Source organism: Cygnus atratus, chromosome 3, assembly GCF_013377495.2.
Source record: "Cygnus atratus isolate AKBS03 ecotype Queensland, Australia chromosome 3, CAtr_DNAZoo_HiC_assembly, whole genome shotgun sequence".
NCBI lineage: Eukaryota > Metazoa > Chordata > Aves > Anseriformes > Anatidae > Cygnus > Cygnus atratus.
The window spans coordinates 100,793,118-100,815,547 of record NC_066364.1 but is presented as its reverse complement, the minus strand read 5'-3'; the positions used below and the strand labels follow the sequence as shown (position 1 = coordinate 100,815,547).

The 22,430-nt window shown below is 37.9% G+C and overlaps 1 protein-coding gene across 1 annotated transcript in view; it reads right to left on the bottom strand.

The window, feature by feature from the left end:
• The window catches only part of USH2A (usherin), a 422,856-nt gene that overhangs the window by 375,789 nt on the left and 24,637 nt on the right, over nucleotides 1–22,430 (bottom strand). Inside the window, 1 exon segment of the mRNA XM_050709829.1 lies at nucleotides 21,550–21,715. Within this exon segment, the coding sequence (XP_050565786.1) occupies nucleotides 21,550–21,715 (166 nt within the window).

Sequence of the window (22,430 nt, the reverse complement as noted above, 5' to 3'; positions counted from 1 at the left end):
CAATTGCTTTCTGTTATTAATTTGTTATGGTTCTTATAAAAGTTGTTTCCTGAACATAGCTTATTATATGTTAAGATAATCAAGACTCATAAAAACATTTTTTCTAAATGTATTGCAGATTTGTTGCATCAGGAACTTGTTCAACGAGCTCACTCTACAGAAACAGACAGTATATTAACACGTTTTCTCCCAAGGTGAGAAAACAGATTAAGGTTATGACCAAAATGACAGGCCTGTGGCTTCCTTGAATACTTTAATAGAGTCAACAAATCAACAGTGGTCACTGATGACAACAGATGAGGGAAGACAATAGATGGAAGGAGGGGAATTAGCGATGCTGCCATAATGGTGTAATCAGAAACTTGAGCATAAAAATCTTTTTCACCTTCAACCTGTCTAAATATGCTCTTTTTGCCTATTTATATAAAGATATACAGCATATTCTACCATTGGGTGACATGTGGATTCACATCTCTACTCTGAAAGCAGACGTGGAACAGAAGCATAACAGTTAATAGAAGATGCAGGAAAGGGATTTTGCATATCAAAGAGACGAGACACAGGTACATACATGGGTATTTTCTTGCATAATTGCAAATCTTGCTGAAGCTGCAATTACAAAGGCTTCCACACAGCTTTAATATTTTGTAAGTGAATTTTTGTAAGGAGGAAAGGTCAGTGATATGGACTTAAAGAACACGAAGTGGACAAATGGATGTTTGGGGATAAACATGAAATGAAACTATTAGCATGAGTCCAAGTTTATCTTCAGTTGTGATTCAAGCAGAGCAAATGACCAAAAAGCCATCATGCTGCCTTTCACATGTTATTAAAAATTTGGGTGTCTATGTGCCCCTAAATTTATGCATCAGAAATGGCAGAGAACTTTGTCACAATTCAACACTTTTCTTCAGTGAAGAAACTGCAGAATTCCTTCTCAAAGGCTCCTTTCCCACCTGCCAGTTCTGTCCCTATGCTTTCTAATTTTCCTCAGAGCACTATTTACCGATTCTTCTTATTTTGCCTTATTCTATTCTTTTATTTATTTTTAGCTCCATACTTTCACATTTGACTTTTTTTTAAACACATGTACAGAAAAGACACATGGGAGCATAGTCCATGCCCCCAAGCACTAGTATTTTTCTAACATCCTAAAATTCCTTTATTCCTCCCCAAGCAAGCCAGGTAAGCTCCTTGTCAGCCACCTTATGACTGCTTTGGAAGATAAAGAGGTGCAGTAGTTTCCACAGCTCAAGTTCTGCAGCTGTGTCAGGATTTCATACCATACAACCACGTCCTGCTCCACACCACCCACCAGCATCAGTGTACAGCCTGCTCATACAGTCTCGTATTGTTTCTCTCTCCTTACAATATATGCCACATGCAGTCTAACCTAAATTTAAAACCTTAGCTGAATGGACAATTCAAAAAATAAGTACCACAAGCACTATTATACAGTTGGTAGCATAAGCACATTTTGGCAGTGATGACATTATTGCTAGGGATGTTTGGGCAGATGTCTTACACATACCAAAATCCCTTGTGCTTCTTTTTTTTTTTCTTCCCTCCTCTTAGAGAGACAGTTTACAACTGGAAGATGAAAAGAGTTCACTTTTAGTCTTTTGCTCTTTGCATTTTAATTTTTTATTTAGAATGAAAATTGAGACTACACAGAGGGAACTTTGCAGATCTAAAGCTTGGCAAGAGATAATGAATTTATGTAGCAAACATGAGAACAAGAATGTGTCACAAGGAATTTGTCTCATACAAATGTCTTGATCTCAAACAGACAAAAAAAGATGCTAATAACCACGTTAATAGGGACAGGGAGGGGGGGGGATAAAAATCAAAGTACAATAACCAGGAAGAAAAGCAAGCTCGGATAATCTATCTGCATAATACTTGACAGACAAATGACACCTCCTACACCAGTAAAAACTTACTGATGATTTTGCCAGCAAACTTGATGCTGCTTCAGCTAGAATCATATGAAGTTTAACAAGGGCAAGTGCTGGATTCTGTACCTGAGATGAGGCAACCCTGGCTGTATGTACAGACTGGGGATTAGAGGATTAGAGGCTGGAAAGCACCCCCAAAGAAAGGAATCGGGGGGGGTTGGTCTGTGGCAAGTTGAACGTGAGTCAGCAGCATGTCCAGGCAGCCTAAAGTGCCAAGTGTGTCCTAGGTTACACCAAGCCTGACATTGCTAGCTGGTTGGGGGAAATGACTGTCCTGCTCTGTGCTGTGTGGCCTTACCTCGAGTACTGTGTGCAGGTTTGGGCACCACAATACTAAAAAGACATAAAACTATTAGAGAGTGTCCAAAGGAGAGCAACAAAGATGTTGAAGGGTCTAGAGTGGAAGATATGTGAGGAGCAGCTGAGGCCCCTTGGTTTGTTCAGCCCAGAGCACAGCAGGCCGAGGGGAGGCCTCATGGCGGCCTGCAGCTTCCTCACGAGGGGAGCAGAGGGGCAGGCGCTGAGCTCTGCTCTCTGGAGACAGCGACAGGACCCGAGGGGACGGCCTGGGGCTGGGACAGGGGAGGGTCAGGCTGGGTGTTAGGAAAAGGCTCTTCACCCAGAGGGTGGTTGGGCACTGGAATGGGCTCCCCAGGGCAGTGGTCACAGCACCGAGCCTGCTGGAGCTCAAGAAACATGTGGACAACACTCTCAGACATACGCTTTTTTTTTTTTTTGGTGGTCCTATGTGAAGCCACGAGTTGGACTTGATAATCCTTCTGGGTCCCTTCCAGCTAGAGATACTCTGTAGTCCTATAAATATGATCCCTGTCTTGATTTTAAATATATTTCCTCTTCCTTTACTTAGCAAGTTGGGGAGAGAAAGAGTACTACTTTGAATAGCCATTACAGTTACTTAAAATCTTCATGCTGTTTTTAGATTGTTTGACCATTATCTTACAGCGAAGGTTAAAAAAATGCACGCAATAAGACTTATTTTACCTGCTCTTGTTAAATGGCTTTATTCACACTTCTAAATTCTTGTGTTCCAAATCCTATACCATACAGCAAAATCTTATACCACATGGCACAAAATGCTATTTTTGCTATATTTATAGCTATTTAAGCCATTAGAACTCTGCACATCTGAGCATCCAAACCTGCTACCCGCCCCTCTGCATCTCAGGGCTTGGAAACAACTGGATTGCAGGCTTGAAGGAAAAGGACAAGACAATAGAGGCAAGCTGCAACCCTGACATCTACAACAGTTTCAAAGTGATGCTTTTCACACATCTTTGGTTCTCATGCCAAAGAGCATTTTACATAGAGAAAAGAAAAAGAGCTTGAATCATTCATTGCAGCCACTGACTTAAGCAACACTATGGTCAGAGACTTTATTTATTTTTTTAAAAAGTAATAATGTTAGCATTCATAGTTAGGGGACATACCTTTGTTTCCAGCCATCCTGTCATTTTTAAAAGAAACCATGCCAGCATAATTCTAGGCTGAGATTTATTATTTAACAGTAGGCAAAAATCTAACGTTAAGTCTGCCCTTTCACCACAGCTTGCCAATAAAATAAGTGACTACAAACATTTTAATTTATGGAGTATATTTAGTTCATTCATATCAGAATTCAAGGATGCTGCAGTCCTATTCATCACGGAGAAAAGGAAGTGAAAACTCCAAAAATCTCCCTTTCATCACCTGTTTAAGCTCTATAGGAAAATCACCTACAGCCTTTAAAAACAGCAACTGAAGTTGGAGTGAGCAGAAATGGTACAGGGATACGTGCAATCTATTTGGCATTAAATCACTACATTTTCTTCAAGATCAGGATGCTGCTTTAAGCTGACTAGAAGCCTGCACAGGGAAATGGTTTGAAATAATTCAGAAGTTTAATCCTTCCTCAGTATACCATAAATGAAGTTTCAACATACCTAAGCTCACCATAAGTGGGACCAACTAAATTTGTCAATTAAAACTATATTTTAACTCAGAATATCTTAGGAGAGTTACAAGAAAAGACCTGGAAAGATGACTTTCTTTACAAGATTTATAGAGGGTGATACAGGATGCAAACATCTATTTTTGAAGACACCATGCAGAATCTTGTTGCAGAATCCAGAGGAACTTAACTTCCACTAATATAACAGGGTTTATAATACCTGTGTTGAATATATTTTCCTGCAGGCCAACAAACTAGTAGAATACCAGGAAAATATTCCAAAAGGAGAAACTTTTTTTTTTTTTTTTTTTTTTAGTTTTATCCTCTTTTTTTCCCTGTTTTTACTCCTGTTGTTGTTAGATTTTGACATATGCTTTTCCAGGAGTTTCTAATAAAAAATCCTCGATTAGATGGCTTTTGAAATTAAAACTGCCTGAATGGGAAAAAAAAACACAATATTTTTAAAATACTGAAATTGACTCATCACAACATTCTGTCCGAAGATAACAAGTAGACTGACTAGTACTTCAGCTGTGAATTTATTTAAATGTAGACATACACATGCAGCATTAGGGAGGCAAAAACAGGATATGAAATAAACATAAGGCATCAAATGTAAGCTCACTGTCAAGAGTACACCAAGGCTTCTAACCACAGAGTTCAGCTGAAGGTAACTATCTGTCAAATGTAATCTGTGCAAGTGAATATGCTTAAGCTGGCACTATGAATCAACCAAAATTGCTTTGGTCTTATTGACATTCAATTGCAAGAAGTTGCAGCTCATCCAGTCCAACAGACAGTCTGACAACACCAAGAGTGCTCCAGTGACAGAAAGCTTTAAATATAGATGCAACTATCATCATAATATACATGGAACTAAACTTTATGATCCCTTGTACCATCTTCAGAAACTGGTCAGACAGTCATCAGCTGGGTGCCATAATACCACATGGTCATCCTCAATGACTGCTGCCAATTTCTGCAGTTAACAAATCACCATGAGGAAAAAAAAAGATTGACTGACAGAAAAATATCATTTCTTCTTTCATCACTGTCCCATTAAATCTCTCTGAAATTCACTTTTGTCATTATCACCTTTGTTCAGCTTTTAAAATAAAATGCCACATTCAGATTTGTTCAAACTGTTTGCTTTAGTTAAGGGCCACATCTTCAGCTGCTATAAACTGTCTACAGATTAAGCCATGCCATTTTACACCTGCCCAGACTCAGACCTTAAATATGTTCCATTGCCTTGCTTCTTCACATCTGTTCTTTATGTCTTGAAACAAGATTTCTGATGATGTGTGTATGTGGGAGAAGGATGTTGGAGAATAAAGCATCTTGCATACTAGGTCCTAAATTGAGCCCTACATCCTAACTTTGCACAAAGGAAAGAAACACCATCTGCAACAAGTTCTCGCTTGTTTGACCCTTCTCTCTTAGAGAAGACCCACCATTTCAGTGGTAGATGCTACAGCACAGCACTGTTTGTTTGTTTTTTAATTTTTATTTTTGTATAGACCCACTGACCACATGAGTTATTACAGGCATTCATTTGCTTGTCCTCTCCAGCCCTCATTGCCTCATTCCTTACCTCACCAGTGAATTGAAATCATTCCAGAGTTGCAAACAGTTAAGGGAAATTGTGGAAAAGGAAATCTGTCAATTACCTAAAGCTTGCAAGTATGTTTAAGGGGTTGCACAATGCAAATATCAGGACAGGGGGAAAGCAGAGTCTCGCCCCCCTGTTCTGTGCACTCAGGACAGTTATGCTCATGCTCTGAGAAATCCAGGGTACAGAAAAACAAAGACCTGAAGAAACCACATCAGGGGACCATAGCGACTGAACTGTCATGAAACAGAAGGGCTGGAGAGGATAAAGGGACAGCAGAAGAAATGCTAAAGAACAGCAAAGGGGAGGGAAAAAGCATAGGGTCAGGAGGGGCAAGTTGTCTCTTTGCCTTTCCTTCTTTTGCCTCAGGTCCATATCGGCCTTTCCTTTTCTTGACTTAACTGGGATGAATTTTAATTGCAGCCTTTCTACGTGTTTTATATACTATGTACTCTCTACTTGTGTGGAGTGGATTTCCCATTCATCACAGGATTGCAGGCAAAAGTCCCAGGAGCATTTCGCTTTCCTTCAAAGTTAGCTTTGCTAAAATCAATAACTTTAGGGCTGCTAGCCTAGCACATATTCCCACCCACCCCATGACCATTTCAAATTTCGTGATTTTATGATCATTTGTTTATCTCCATATACAGATTTATATCTGCAATCTTTCCATGATAACAGTGACAGTATTCATATTGTATAGATTGTTTCAATAACTGCTTAAAGGCAGAAACCTTAGGGTAACAGTGGAAACATGCTCTCATTTGCAGTTTTAACACAGTCAATTCTAACTGATCTCTAGCAACCACTTTTCCTATTGTGTCCTCCTCAATATCCCATAATCATTCTTCATATCAAAGTCTTAGCTTTCTTGGGATCTATTTTATGTCTGAAAAAGTATTTTTATTGTTCATGCTTTTTTTTTCCTGACCTATTGCAAGTCTAGCACAACAGCCAAGAATCTTAGCTACATCAAGTTGTCCTTACCTTGTATACAATCTACTGAACTTAGTTAGGAAAAAAGGGGGGAAGAGAGGGGGGCATCTACTGTAGATTAAATATCATCCTTCAGCAATATTGTTACATCTCTTCCAGCTTTATATTAGCTCTTCCTTCACTAGAACTCTATATCTTGGCATTTTAAATCCCCCTTCATTTTCCTGGTTGTCTCTCTTATTCCAATAATATCTTTCTTATCCTTGAAAACATGTCACTCCAATTCAGCAGTCTTATTACATAGGCTCCTAGCATTTGTATAAAAGATACTTAGCTTTTCTCTTTGCCCTCCTTTACTTTTCTTTTTCACTATCTCCTACAATGTTAATCCCTTCTCAATGGGAAATGGTTTTCCTTCAATCCAAGTCTTTCTTTTTGTGCATAGATCCACTAGTTCAGCTTGAACTCCCTGAAGAACAACATAAATTAAAAAAAAAAAAGAGGAAAAAAGGGGAAGAAAACGATGGAACCCTGGAGTGCTCCTGAAGCAATTAACTCTCTGTTCAAGAACAAGCTATGTATTAATCCAAATCTAACTCCAAACAGTGAAATTGGAAGGTAACTGGAAGACAGACTACTCTGGCAGCTTACAGACTTCGGATGAACTATAGATATTTCATTTAAAAAAGCCTTGAAATTGGAAAAATGCAAGTAAAAGCAAGAAGAAGGATACAAAATAAGAATCATGTATGTGATTTATTTTCTGGACAAGGTTAATTTTAGTACTGTGATACAAACTGAGTGATACAACCCATACTGTCAATTATCTGATAAACAAGGCCAAAGACAAAGAAAGATCAATGTGAAAAGAGGCAGCTTTTGAAATAGTCTGCATTTTAAATATTTACTTATTTAAATACTAATTCTTTATTTTAAACCATTGAATCAGAGATTACTGATCCTTCAGCCACAGAGTATGCATTCCAGTTATGGATTGGCAATTTTCATTTTATCTTTCATTGGTGAGTTCATCACCAGTATTTCAGTAGTACTAATATTAAAATGGTTAGCTACAGCTCTGCCACTTTCTACCCCATCCGGCGTTGTACCAATGAAAAACATTCCTTATTGCATGTGTCAGTAGAGCTCTATCAACCTATAAATGATGCCTCAGGACAGAATAAGTATATCTTGGCAGGAGAGTAGGAGAACCTGAGAGCTCAAGATTACAAATACAGATTCTGCTAAAAACTAAAGTAATTAACAAATAATTAATCTTTGTTGTTTTTACATGGAAAGGTGTAACAAGCGACTCTTGTGCTGCAAATGAGTTCCAAACAATAAAATATAATAAAAGGATCGTAGTCATCATATCTGAAAATATACAGAGAACAACTGCTTTCTTGCTGCATAATGACTATTTTCCCCAAATCACAGGAAAATCAGATCCAAACTCAAGATCACTATAGTAACATGAAGAGACAAGTATTAAGGATTCAACAAGCCACTTTTTAGCAGCTAAAACAGTTACATAAAATAGACTTGCCAAAATTAATTGAAACAAAAGGCCTGAAAGTACATTTTAGATCATCTCATAACAATGCACATTTTCTCTCTGCCCCCTCCATTTAAAATACAGCACAACCACTGATTCTGAATTTTCCTGAACTACTTGTAATCATGTAAATTAGGGATGAGATGTAATGTCAAATGAAACGTCCCTTCTGAATAAAGTCTCTGTGCTTCACTAGTCAAAGAATAAGCAGATACCTGCACAAATGAAGGGAGCTGTTACTACTGTACAATGATTAACCCTGTATTACACTATCAGCCTTAGATTAAATTCTGGTCTTTTGAATTGCCTATACATGAAGAATTTTGCACCACTTTGCACTGCTCAATACTGGCACTTGTAAGTCATTCCCAAATGTAATGCAAGAATACATTGGTTCTACAACACTTGAACAGCTCTGCTGGGACTAGGAGGTTGAAATCCATCTCCTTGTCTTTGTGATGATTTACATAAGAAGAAAGTAATTATTCCTGCCCTCTGAATGCCTCACCACAGAAGTTCCACGTATCCAGTAAGGGGAATCGTACAGTTTTTGCAAATAGTCTCATCTTTTTCTTCAAGGATTAGTTTTTCTTCATGGTCAAGGATCAACATAATTGTCTTTGACTCTATTTGTATTCCTTTTAAAAACCTTACCTCAACCCCTTCCCTCCTCTGTCTTGCTTTCTTCCTTTTATCACAACCTCCTTTAGAAAGTCATTCAACTATTCCTTTGTATCATAATTCTCCAACATTCTTTTCAATTATAATTCACTCATTTTCAGTTTTCCTGTTTTATTTTAAAAAAGAAAAACAACCAACATTAGCTGCTTTCCTCCAGAGTTACTAAGCATCTCAGCAGCAAAGCTTTGCAGTAGATAAAAGCCATTAACTGAACACAAACCAAAACTTGACTTCAAAGGACTGTGTTTTGGTAGCTTATCCTTGGAAAAAGCTAAGGGAAAAAGTTTTTGCAACAGCTCCCTCAACCACATTTTATTGCAGATGGGTCAGGAGAGGATCGGGGAAGACAGCTCAGAAAGTTCCCAGGGGTTTTCTGTGCACCTCAGTGCACCTTACACACTTTGAGATTAAACTCAGAAGGGCCAGGGAGATTACTGATAAACAGCAAAAATGAGGATGTCAAGCACAATTTATGGAGAAGGATAAAAACTATTCAAACACAAAAGTAGTCTTTAAATTTAAGAAAAAGAGTGGTAATCCAGTTTACTGACCTGTTACATGTTATGGGAGACCAAAAAAGCAGCACAAACAAAATACTATACAGTTTTCAGTTAGCCCTGCAGAGATTGAAGAACAATGCAAAAATTTAAATTACTGACATGATACATGAACAGGTCTTGGAACAATCTTTCTTCTGATAATCCAGGAAATCAGGCCAACACAGGGCTAATTGGGGGGGGGGGGGGGGGGGCAGACCATGGGATATAGATGCGTGTACTGGAAAACTGGAAAAGGCAACATGGTATTTCTGGAAGGAAATCTCAAGCTCCAACTTTGAGTATCTTGAATGAGTTAGGATGTATGTGGATAAGCAAAGCCTGACCAATATAATACTCTGGTTTTCCAGAAAGGTTTCAAATAGGTAGAGATTGAACAACCACACTTTGCAAAGACAGAAGTTTAGGTAACTCCAAACACCTCTGCAACCTAACATTTTGTACAGTCTTGAAAACAGTGGTGAGGTGCAAAAGGTTGTAGTTAATACATCCAGGCAGTAAAAGTCACGCTTGCTTCAAATTTACAACAGGATCTCAAAACATTTAAGAAACAAGCAATAAACTAGCAAACTAAAAGTGTTGATAACCACAAAGTAATTGACATGAGAAAATTATTCTCAACTATGTAAACATAACATTAAATTCTGAGCTTCTACTGCTCAGAAAAGAAAAGGTGTTCTTAGAGTTACCATAGAAAGTAAACCACTAATGAACAAAATACTCAGTGGCAGCCAAAGAGAGAAATGAATGAGGAACAAATCCACAAAGCTTCATAGTACAACTACAGAAGTTTATGGTACAAAGTGTCTAGAATGACAAGGGAGTTTTGACCCTTTCATCCCCAAAACTGCAATAGCACAACACAAAATTTCAGAAAAAATCAGTGAGGATGACCGAACTGCAGAATGACTTTAGTGTAAGGACAAATCAAACTAGGAATCCAAATTAAAACTAACTGTAACAACTTGTGCTTGAGTTCTACAGCTGGAATCTCAAACAGTATGAGAACGATAAATAAGTGACCCACAAAAGAAATTATCCAGAAGAATTTAGCAAACAGCCAGTTTAAAATACAGAACAGCTTCACACAGGCATAATTACATATGAAGAACACACAGGGTAATAGAGACACCAAAAATATAAACTATAAAAACAGAATGAGACTACTAAACTAAATGTAGGTCAGTCAGTGGCTATTCAACTCAGCCTAACTTAAGACACTTCAAAGCCATGGGTTGTTGGAGAAGAGGTCAGGGCTGTATATGAAGAAAGCTGTTTCGGGACATCTGCTCTTTCACATTCAAAGACAGAATATCTAGATAGACTGTCAAACCAACACAGCAGTTCTTACACAATGCAAAAATTATGGTATTATTGAACTGAGGTATTGGGATGAGATACATGGACAGGAGTGTTTTCCTCATCTTCCATCCCAGCTGTTCAGCATCAGGGAATAATCTTTGCTTCCATGAGAAATTATACATGCAGAGACTTACCTGAATTTTTTTCTGTGAAGTGCCACTAACATGCATGGATTTTGCATTGTACAGAACCTACACATGTAATTTATGTCACCTTCCACTTGCTGCATGCAAGAAATGCACGTGAAAGTGCTCACACAAATAATGGAGGCTGCATAACGGACAATCTGAAAGTTTCATCTTTTACTTTTTCAGACTTTTGACTTTTGTCTTTAAGCTAGAAAAACCCGAGCCAGACGTAGTAATTACTTTTTAATACTTTACTTATTTGTTTAAATAACCAGGAAAAGACATTGCTCTATTTGGCCACACTCATGAAGTTTTTAAGACTTATCAAGAAAGTTTCAAGTTTCCTGTGAAAATTTCTACTTAGCAACTGGCATAGCATGAAGAAGGATAGTGGTTCACTATATGTGATCCATCTTTACCAGCAAAGAATTTCAAGCCAGTTGCCAGTTTTCTGCTCATGCACTCTGCACACTGAGAACTACCTGTGAGAGGACCTTCCATCTGCATTGCAAATGTTCTGTGCTAAACAGTGGTATTCTAGTGTATAACTTCAAGCTTGGTCTCCTCAGAAAGGAATCAAATTCAAGCATATCAGAAGTGCTCTTCTGAGTATAACACAAGACTCTAAATACAGACAGAAGACAAACCTACAAAAAAGTGAACTCTTCCTGTACACAAAATGGATGACATAGATGTACCCTGTGAGTGTTATCTCCATGTTTTTTACCAACAACCATATCAAGTACATGTGGCTACTTCAAGTCTCTCAGTTTGCTCCCTGTACAACCCAAGCGTACATAAAGTACAGAAGAGCAGTTGTAAAGCTGCAGAAGAGTACCTGAAGTTTGGAATACACTTAAACACATATTTATGTACAGTGCTTATAAGAGATTAATTCAGAATTAAGAGCTTTCTAGGTCAAACTTTTTTTTTTTGGATTGTTTCTCTCAGTCGGACTCCAGATTTCTAGCAATCTGAAAACAGTTGATTCCAACAATCATAATTTGATAGGATGCTGTTAAGCACACATATATTTCTCTCAGTTCTTTTAACTAGTTACACAACTTCTATTATTTTCAGTATTGAGTTTGAACACTTGAAGAACATATTTTTTATTTAACCTTTCAAAACATTCTCCTCTAAGAAGTGTGCAAGCTACTTCCACATGGTATGGCATACCTTTTATATTCTTATGCTGCCGCCAAGGTTTCATCTGCAACAAAATGCCAAAATACCTTAGCAACCCCAAGATGTTTAAGAATTTGAGAGTAGAGGAAAAAAAGAATGCAAATCATTCTTAACGCAGTGTTTCTGTTATTAAAAACACAATTTAATTGGCTGCCACATTTATTTTATTTTATTTTATTTTTATTAAGGAAACAAAGTGCTTGTAAAACAAATTGAAACTTGGTGGAATTCAAATCTCATCTTGAACTCTCCAGACAAAGCAGGCATAGCTTCTGCAAACCAGTCAGTACTACCAGCTCCAAACACTGGTCATACAAAGGCTTGATTCCATTCCATTTATGATATATAATCTGTGCAAAATTCAGTAGGTTTTGCTTTTGCAACTGAAAAATTATCTGTGATTTCCAGAACAGTAGTCAAGACAGCACTGATAAAGCATCTATTTTTGCCATTTCTTGAAATTAAAATCCTGGCCTATATGAAATTCCTTGTCTTGTGTTCCCAGGCAGCTGTTAGACTGTAAATCTAAATCTGCAGATACACAGGAACTTCACTGAATTCATATTCAGGCAAGAAAGGAGGTGGATGTTTTAAGATACAATATAAATGAAGAGGAAACAGAGGCACCTGGGACATATCTATTTCCTAAGGAGCTGAAGTTATAACAAAGAGCTTTCAAATCAACACAGTGTACATCCTAGTACCTAGGACCCAAGAGAAAAGGCAAGCACCACATTAGGACTTCTGGAGGCAGCACAGCAAGTTACTTGTATCAATGAACCCTGAGGCTGGAAGTTCAGCAGCAGTTCTGAATAGGCTGCAACTATAGCAGATTAAATGACAAACCAGTTGCCAAGAAAGCTATGCTTGTTGTTTCTATGAACAGTTCTCCAAACAGACAACTAAATACATTATAGACTGTAATATTTTTTTATTTCTCTTGTCTGTTGGGAGCATAGCACCAACTATACGTTGAAATATTTTCAACACAGAATTGTAATTAGTAGACAAAAAGCCCTAATATGTAGAATTCATGCAAATTCTCCCCTCCCTTTTTGGGACTGACAAACTGTTCCTAATGGATAGTAAGGGATGACTTCAAGCGGGAGATCAAAGTGGTCTGTTAAATTAAAATGCTTCCTTGCTTTCCTACAATCTTCCTAAACATGGGGAATATCCCATTTAAAACACCTCATATTTAGTAATGTATACACAGAGCATGCACAGAGTAAATGTTTTCCTCCCTGCTTTTAAGTCTCAGGTTCTTTGCTTTTAATATAAATTTTAAAAAGTATTCAAAAACTTGTGTAGAAAATAAAAGGATTTCACAAATTGGAAAGGACAAGTTTTCTCTTGATAGTCAAACAGTTATGATGTAAAGCGGTCTCATTAAATCATAAGTACTTTAACCTTTTCTTTAAAGAACTGGAAGATTTAAAGATTTATAAAGAAATTTTGCCTAAACTAGGAAATGACTCATATTTGACATGTATTGAAATGATAATGCTGATTTCAGTAGGCACTCTAAGAGCCTTTTGCTCCCAGGAGAGTAATTCAGTCATGGTTACCTCTCTGCATTTAGATTTTAAACTTACTTTCTAAAGCTTTTAATGTGCTATAGTCTGCCAAAACATGGCAGAGTTACATAGATATGATCAGGCAAAATAAAGGATAGTAAAAAGTTTATTTTTATAATTGCAGACACTAAATATGAAACAAATACATCAATCTGACATGTTCTCAGAGAATCTCCTGTTTCAGCAGCTTTGGATGTATCTGAAAATTCATGTTTAAATTCCACTCTTCTTAGCTACTTAAATAAATTCTGAAGTATCAAAGGGAAAGTGAGAGACCCTTAACAGTGAATCTGAAGAAAAAATACATAATGGAGCTGCTGTTACTAAGCAGCACAGATCTGATACTGTTATCACTATGCACAGATAATGAGGTACACAACTAGCCTTAATCACACACTGCTAAGCTTTAATTTTTTTTAATTCTTTAAAAGTTCATTTTTTTAAGACATCAGTTTTCCTGATGCTTTTCTTCAGTGTGTATTGGATTAATTTAATGCTATATATTCTTTACTCCACTGTGTACCTTCACACAGTTTTTGATAATACAGACCTAAAAAGTATGGTGACAAATGTAATTAAATCAAGATCAAACACGACACAAACTTTCAGAAACCTCAACGACTTGATCCTTACCTACTGAAATCAACTAGAGAAGTGCCAGAAATTTCAAGGAAACAAGATCCACAGTTTAAGGACCTGTTATATATTGCAAAACCAAAAGATAAGCTCCTTTACAAACCACAAGCAGTGGAAAATAAAGGCAAGTGTCATTACAGAAAAATAAATCCTATTAATTGGAGAGCATAAAGAGTGGTCAAAATTCACTTTTGTTGCAAATCCACTTCAGCTTACCTCAGCACAAATACTCAAGGATGACTTTTCTCAAATTTTTATGGGGTATAAAGAGCAAACAAATGGATAGCCAATAGCTCTGTCAGCAACATACTACATATTAAGAAGAATGCATAAACTATTTCAAAGTATGAAGTTACTCTCAGACCAATGCCATCTAGTCTCAAGCAGTTTTTTCCACAGTACATTCGAAGACAATTAGTGCCTCATGCCCAGCATTTTGCTGGCAGCAGTTATTGCAGTAATTTTGCAGGAAAAGGGGAAAAAATCCCCAGTCCACCTATATAACAAGGCAGGGATACAAATTCCCATCTTCTTCTGTTGGACACACTGTATCACATTATCCAGTTTATGACAGTTACCGAGTTTAAAAAATAACTTTTTTTTTTTATCCCTGCTATTCTGATCAGAAGCCTTTTTTCAGAAACAGTCTGCTGTAATAAAACAGACTCAGTTTCCAGCCTAAATGGTTCCTTTTTCTGCCTGGTGTTTACTCTCCAACAGATTTAGAGAAGAAAACTGTATGTCCTCCTACACTTCACTATTGTCAAAAAAAACTCCCAAAAGAAGGTTCTCCAAGTCATCTTCTGCAAGGCCTGCACAGAGCCTTTCATTGTCATCATGTCTAGTATCTCTGTTCTGAATTACATTCCCTAAATATGAAGGCCTGAAACTGCACACACTTGCGTGAAACCTCAAAGATTGGAGCAGCAACAGTGATGCTTCCCCCTCACAACTGGAAGTCTTCTCCAGATGCACTGTCCCAACACAAGCTTTTCTAAGGGCCATATCAGGCCAGTAATCCATCATCACCACCTAGGACCATTACTTCAGCCACTTCTAATATTTAACTACTTAGCAAAAGATTTTTAGTAGTTTCAAATATGTTACTTTGCATTTTATAATACCAAATTTTATTTTGTGCCTGTTACCCCAATCCTTTCAGTCATTCCATTTTTCTTATATGTAACATTTTTCTTGCTGTTTGTTTTTCTGATGATGCCTCTCCACATGATGTTACCAGCTTGAATCAGTACACTCAGTATTTCTGCCAAGATCATTAATGAAAATGTAAGGCTGGTCCAAAGAATGATTTTCAAAGAATTCAACTGTAATTTTTTCCAGACATTACACCTTCCTTTGAACAGTATCTACTGCTACCTCTCTCCACAAACATTTCCTTTGACCCTACAACTTCTCATGGGGTGTCACATCAATGCTATACTGAACTCCAGATAGAAGGAAATTTGACAGATTTACTTTGCCTGAAAATCAGTTCTCATTAAAAAGAGCTAAGAGGTTAGACAGCGACGAGTTATCTTCAGTAAATCCATGTTGCGTTTTATCCCATTTTCCATTTACCTTCACATCTTTATTCCTTCAAAAAAATCTTCTCAAAATCCTCATGTGCCACTGTGCCAAGACAAATAGCTCTGTGTTTCCAAGATCCTTTTTCTCTTCCTGTTAGTACTGGCTCTGGCTGCAGTAGAGTCAGCTTCCTTCCTAGCAGCCCATACGGTGCCGTGTTCTGGATTTGTGGCTGAAACAGCGTTAATAGCACACTAATGTTTTGGGTAGTGCTTGAACAGTGTCGAGCCTTTCTCTTTTCCCACTCTGCTCCCCATTTCACCCCAGCAAGTAAGCTACAGTTCAGCAAGTGGTTGGGAGAGGTCAGCTGTCCTGACTGTGTCCCAAACACGCCATTCCATGCCATATAACACCACACTTAATAAACTGGAGTAGAAGAAGGACTTCATGGAGATGGAGGTTTGCCTCCCACAGTGGCTGCTGCTGAGAGACTGGCTGGGCAACAGTCTGCTTGGGGGAGATGGTGAGCAACTGCTTTTTCCTCACTTATTCCAGCCCTACTCCCCTTCAGCTATTAAACTGCCTTTATTTTAATCCATAAGTTTTCTCTTTTGCTGCTCCTGTTCTCCCCAGTTCCACTGGCAGGGGAAAAGGGGGCAGAACGCAAGGCTGTGTGGGTGCTTGGCTGCTGGCCCGCACCTGTGCACAATGATTCCCAACACTAAGCATTTATTGCTTACATAGCTCCACCTCTGATTTGGCAGATTAGCATACAACTCTGACAATTACATGTTTATGCCCAAGTTCTTTCAGAATTCTTAGACCACCTGATTGTATCAGCATGTACACAAGAAGCTTGCAAATTTATATTTCTACCTCTGTATAATCACTTGTTTCCATACTTCCATACTGTTACCCAGCTTGATTTGCTCATGACTGTTATCAATATCCCTACACGGAAACAAAGTATTCAGTTTGGCAGCCTTATTCAAATCATCCTTAATCTTAAGCACATCTTCACCGTATACAGGTCATGCCTTCTCATACAAAAGATCTTAACCTTTTTTTTTTTTTTAAACCATTTAACAGTTGTTGCAAAGTCTGATTCAGCTCAACTTCCTTCCAGTTTTATTTCTATTCCTACGTAGCTTTCTCCGCAAATTTCCTTCCCCACTCCCCTATGCCTGTAGACTCAGCCATCTCTAATTGCATAGATGCTTATTCACTCAGAAGCTTGAGTGCTGTATCTCCATTTTTCCCCCCCTCTTAAGGACAGAGATTCCTCTTCATGCCATCATTTTTGTTTTGAAGAACCTTCAAGGCCTTTTCTCCATTCAATCCTTAGACTCCTCCGTTCACCTTTTTATTAAAGTAGTCCTATTTCTTCGCACACAAAAATGTAGTTACAGAACCATTTCTTTTTATTTTATTTAAACCAAACACTCAACAGGATGTTATTTCTGAGACCAACATCTCTATTAATGCCCTCATCACTTAAAGCTGGTATCCAGACTTTCTGCTTTGCTAACTCGATGATTCACATAGAATGCAGGAACCTGCATTTGGGGACTGCTCTTGTTAGTAGAGCTTCAATTTCCCAGCCATAAACTGGAGAATAAGTCTCTGCAAAAACACAGTCCTTAGTAGTAGTTCTCTCTAATGAATTACACATCTAAATCCAAACCTGAGGACTTAAAATCCTAGAGTACTTCAGTAGAATTCATTTACTAGCCTTCTTCTGCCCTAGAATTATTTTATTCCAAAGAAATTCTTTTTAGTCTATGCTGCCCTTTCTTCTTTCCTTTCCTCTTATCATTTAATTACTATTTGGTGTTATTCCACCATTTAGCTTTCATTTTTATCACTCCTGGATAGCTCATATGCTCCTACAGCTGAATTCCAAAGATACATGCCATCCTACCACATTTCTGCTCTGAGTTCAGTTTCACAGCTGCCACCAGAACTTTAGGCTCGTCTGTCATGGTGTCTATCACCTAACATTTATGTACAAATATTTCAGTTTTTCCTACTAACCACAAGAACTCCGCTGTTCTGATTCCCAGCTCCTACTGACTGCTTGGCTTTGGGGACCTTTGGCCTGAATTGTTTTCATATACACATCCTGTGCATCCAGAGATGGACACAGACCCTAGCTCCTCAGCAGGGGGCCTCTCTCTTGGGCCACTACATCACACACACTCTTTTCACAACCCACAACAAAGCTGCCAAAAAAGAAAACACAACAAACAATTCACCAATCTGCCATGAACACTGTTATTAAGACCAAATCCCCCAGTCTCCTTTAGCTGTTATTCTGGTCACCAACTTGACATGCAGAGTGCCTTAATCACCAATCCCCTGGTTGCAGCCCTGTCCAGAGGCAGCAAGGACACTCACTCTGCCAGCCAACCTCCCCCTGTCCAGCACTCATGCACCATCACAAACAAGACGCATCAATTGCCTGTGAGCCAGCCAACAAATATTGCTTTTTTTTCCTCAGGATGGGTCCCATTATACACCCCTATTTACTGACCATATTATTTAGTGCTAGCATTCACTAAAAAAAATTTTTGTCCTGAATCAGACTTAGCCTGAGTTAGACATACCTGTAACTGGTCTGCAGTTGCTGAGCAACAAGGTGTCATACCATAAGCTTCTTTTCCTCCTGTCTCCCCAAGACACACAGAGCAACCAAACCACACTCCAGGAGAAAGGGAGGCTGTCTATCTTGTCAAATATGGAATACTGTGCATGGTTTTGAATAACACTTTGCAATACTGTGAAGAACATCTCGTCAGGCTCATACCCAAAACAATTTATGAGCCAACTATTTTGACCCACATTTGTCACATGTATTTCCTACAAAGACATATCACCACAGAATTAAGAGAAAACCTACATTGATAAAAAAAGTTTTGTAGTCTCAGGGAACATAAGGAGCAAATATGCTTTCCTTACTAGAAAAGTCAAGTATATTGAAGGCCAGGGATATTAATTGCAGGACTTAATGCTTCTAAATTGAACTTTTGGGAAACCAAATTCTGACAGTCAATATGGTAGATGCCTACAGCTCTGACATAAAGGTAAAACATTTTTATAATATACAAAAGAGATATTACCACATACATCTTCAGTTACCAATGGTACCTGAATTATATTACCTAAACATTTTTTAAAGTACATACTTTTATCCCACCTCATCCGTCTTCCCCTCAAATTTGCTAGCTTCTAGGCATCCTACCACACCAGATATGGCAATGCTATTTACTTCCTTTTTTATTACACTTCTTCTACATGTAGAAATTTCATTACTTGCATGAAAATATCCATTCCACATTTTCAACTGTCTTATCAGGAATAGTACTCAGTTGTCCCACAAAACATTCAAACATTTTCTTTTAGACCAAAAATAATATCAAGCAAGTTGTCAAACAACTCTGAATAGGTTATTTTTTTTTAAAACATCAAGACACGTCATCCAGCTCTGGTGAGATCTCCAACAAAAAGAATATCACCAGCATCCTCTGACGTGCAAATTCTGCAAAGTGCCTAAAAAAGTTGCTGAATCTACATTTCATTTTGTTCAGCCTACTAACTTGTGACTATACATCACAGCCTCATATATAGCACTTCAGATCCCACAATTTCCTTTTTGTTTCTGTAGGAGACTATATAGTAACTACACTGTTGACACCATACCTACCTTAAAACCAGCATGTCTGGAGGAAAAACCCAGACCTTTCTAATTTACTAGCCACTGAGATCAGTCCTATGCTTGCCTTTGGTAGAAAATACAGGCTATGCCTACAACAGTGACACAGAACTCAGACCGCTAATCCTTTGCAGGTATTAGAGTCAGTTTTATCTCAGCAAGAGAAGTGGAAGTCTACACAGACTGATTTACTTGGAAAAGCCAACAGTAGTAGTAAAGTCACCCATGATCGCACTCTGCCACTGCTCCCTCTGCTGCCTTTACCCAAGCCCAAGGTAGCTCACCTACAGCACACACAAGGGTCTACTCCACGCCACAGAGCCCACACCCTCTGCATAGTCATCACCTGGAGAGAAGGCTGGTTTAGTCAGAGAAGTCAAAAAATCATACCTGTGCTAAGATCAGGCGATATGTACTTTCAGGTGTAAACTCCAGGCTGTCCCACTGCACTTAACTACAGTTATTAGTTCCTGTAAAACCACACAGTGCTTTGTGTTCAGAAGGCTTTTTCATCAGCTTATGGACAAGGCTTCAATCTGCAAATGTCTGGGAACTATCTCATCATCAAATACTATTCTCGTCAGAAAGCATAGCCACTTCCATATGAACGTTACTTTTGCATATTTTTGTACAGTTCCTCTCATTTTCCATTTGTTTCTCTATTTATACAAAAAATGCTTCTGGACAGTTGCTAAGAGTTTAAAAAAAATAAAGTTTTGCCTAAAGTTTAACAGCCATACCTAGTGCTAAATGGATCATGCTGCAGCCACTATTATCTTTAATGGGAAGCTAAATCCAACACCATCATAAATCACAGAACATAAGGTTCTACACCGATCTCAGAAACTTGGAAAAGGTATCAAGTCTGTAGTCCCTGTAAGGGTTTAGAAGCTACACTTCTTTACTCCTCTATGCATTGAGCAACATTCCCCAAAGAAACAAAGGACTAAATTCTATGGAGTGCTTGAGAGTTCTTTGTAATGCAATTTAAAATGCCTGTGTGTATTTAAATCCAGCTCTTTCACTCTGCTATCCCAGGCTTTAGCAGTTTCTGAGACTAGTACAAAACGTGGCTGACAGCAACAGCAGTAATATAGCACCCTTGGAGTGTTTGAAGTGTAAAGTTCATTAGTTCTACCTTAAGGTCACTCTTTTAATCCAACAGCCAAAGTCTTATTCACACTACCATGCTGTTATCCTGGAAAAAAGAAAACTGCAAAAAAAAAAAATCAAGACGTCAGCTTAGATACTTCTTACGAGTGACAAGATCAGCACTAAAAATCCAAATCACAGTCAATACCTTTTAGCAAGTTTCAAGAAAGCAGGGAAACTATTCTTGATTGTGCTGTAAACCAAATGAAATTTAATAGGCTGGATAAAGGAAATGCAGGAAGGAGAAGATAAACATTTCAATACCTCATAATTGTGTTTTTTAATTATTAGTTGAACTTGGCTTACAAACAGAATTTACTAGAGTGTCTGCTGGGAATTGCAAGGCATGCAAATAACTGAATGCATTTTAATTTCTTCTGTATTTGTTTGCTGATTTTTGTACATTGCTAAAATTTTAACAAACTCAATTTTACTTTATCCTCAGTAGATGTTTGTACACTTATTAAAAATATTATGTCAACAGAAAACATTTAGAACACAAGGATTGAATTTTAACAATTCTGAATTTATTTTTAAAATAAGAGGTAATAGCCTCATAACTAACTAGCTTGATTGATCCTGAAGAAACCCTTATACATGGTTACTTATATGCATTGTAAGAAGCTTTAAGAATTAAATGGGACACACCTCTGTCAGATAAATACATTAGCATGTATAGATGAGGATGACATTACATTATCCTTTTAGGGAATAATCTCAGAGACCCAAGACCTATTGCTAACATTAGAATAAGTAGTTTTCTTCACGCCAAATACTTGTGTTCTTAAGGGTATGAATTTTCACTTATCTGTTCAGCAGAATGCACGCAGCATTGCTTTCCAGTTCTAAATTAGGAATCACCTCAAGATGTGCTCCAAAATTAAGATCCTTACCTACAGACTCAAGAGTTTTCAGTTACATTCCCCAACTTGCCCCTTCTTGTGAAGACATTTATACAGTTACACCATTCTCACACAACTGTTGTATTTCAACAAACATTAAAAGGTTTTTACTTTTACTCACCTGCACACTAAGATGAATCCATTTCTTCACAAGAATTCTCCCCAGTGTCATTACTTTTATTGGTGGCTGCAAACCATTTACTGTGCGATAATAAAACATTGTTTCTTTCTCAGAGATTGTGAGTTTGAACACAGTCTGCCCATCAATAGCCTTTTCTATCACACACCTTTGGAAATAACGAAGAAAAACAACATAAGGTCAGAGGCATATATATATACACATTCTTGCCAGGGTGCTATCCTGTAAAGTGATGCTAACCAGAATGCATTAAAATAAACGTTACAAATACAGCTCTCGAGAAGAGGCTCACTGACAGCAAAAGTCACAAGATGTACTAAGTGTAAAAGAACTTCAACAAATGTGTTTTCTGTCTGAATCTGCAACGTGCATATTTTTAATTTATAGTGCATTCAACCCCAGTTCACTTGGAGGTGAATGGGGGCCACTTCACCTCCTCTCTTCAGGGTGTTGTGAAGACCAGCACCGTGCAGTTCTCCACTGCACTTTTCTTACAAAGCTCCATAACACTGCATCCTGTTGAAGCACTTACACTTTTCCTAGTCTAACAAAGCAAACATAATACAACCACAAAAAGGAGCATGACTGACATTTTTGGAAATAAGTCCCTTATTTTTCTACCAAATCTGTTCAGGTAAGGCAACAACAACAGAAGCTTCCCCTGTACTTTCCCTTTGACACAGCCTCTCTCTAACCTAATAGAACCAGAGCAAGGCCAGAGAGCTATCTGGCCACTTGCTAGTTTGTTTTTCCCCATGGAGATTTTACATCAATATCAAATATAAAGACAAAGAATACCGTCCATAGCAACCCATGTTACATATCTAGCTGTTCAAATACAATTAGTTTTGCCAAACTGATCA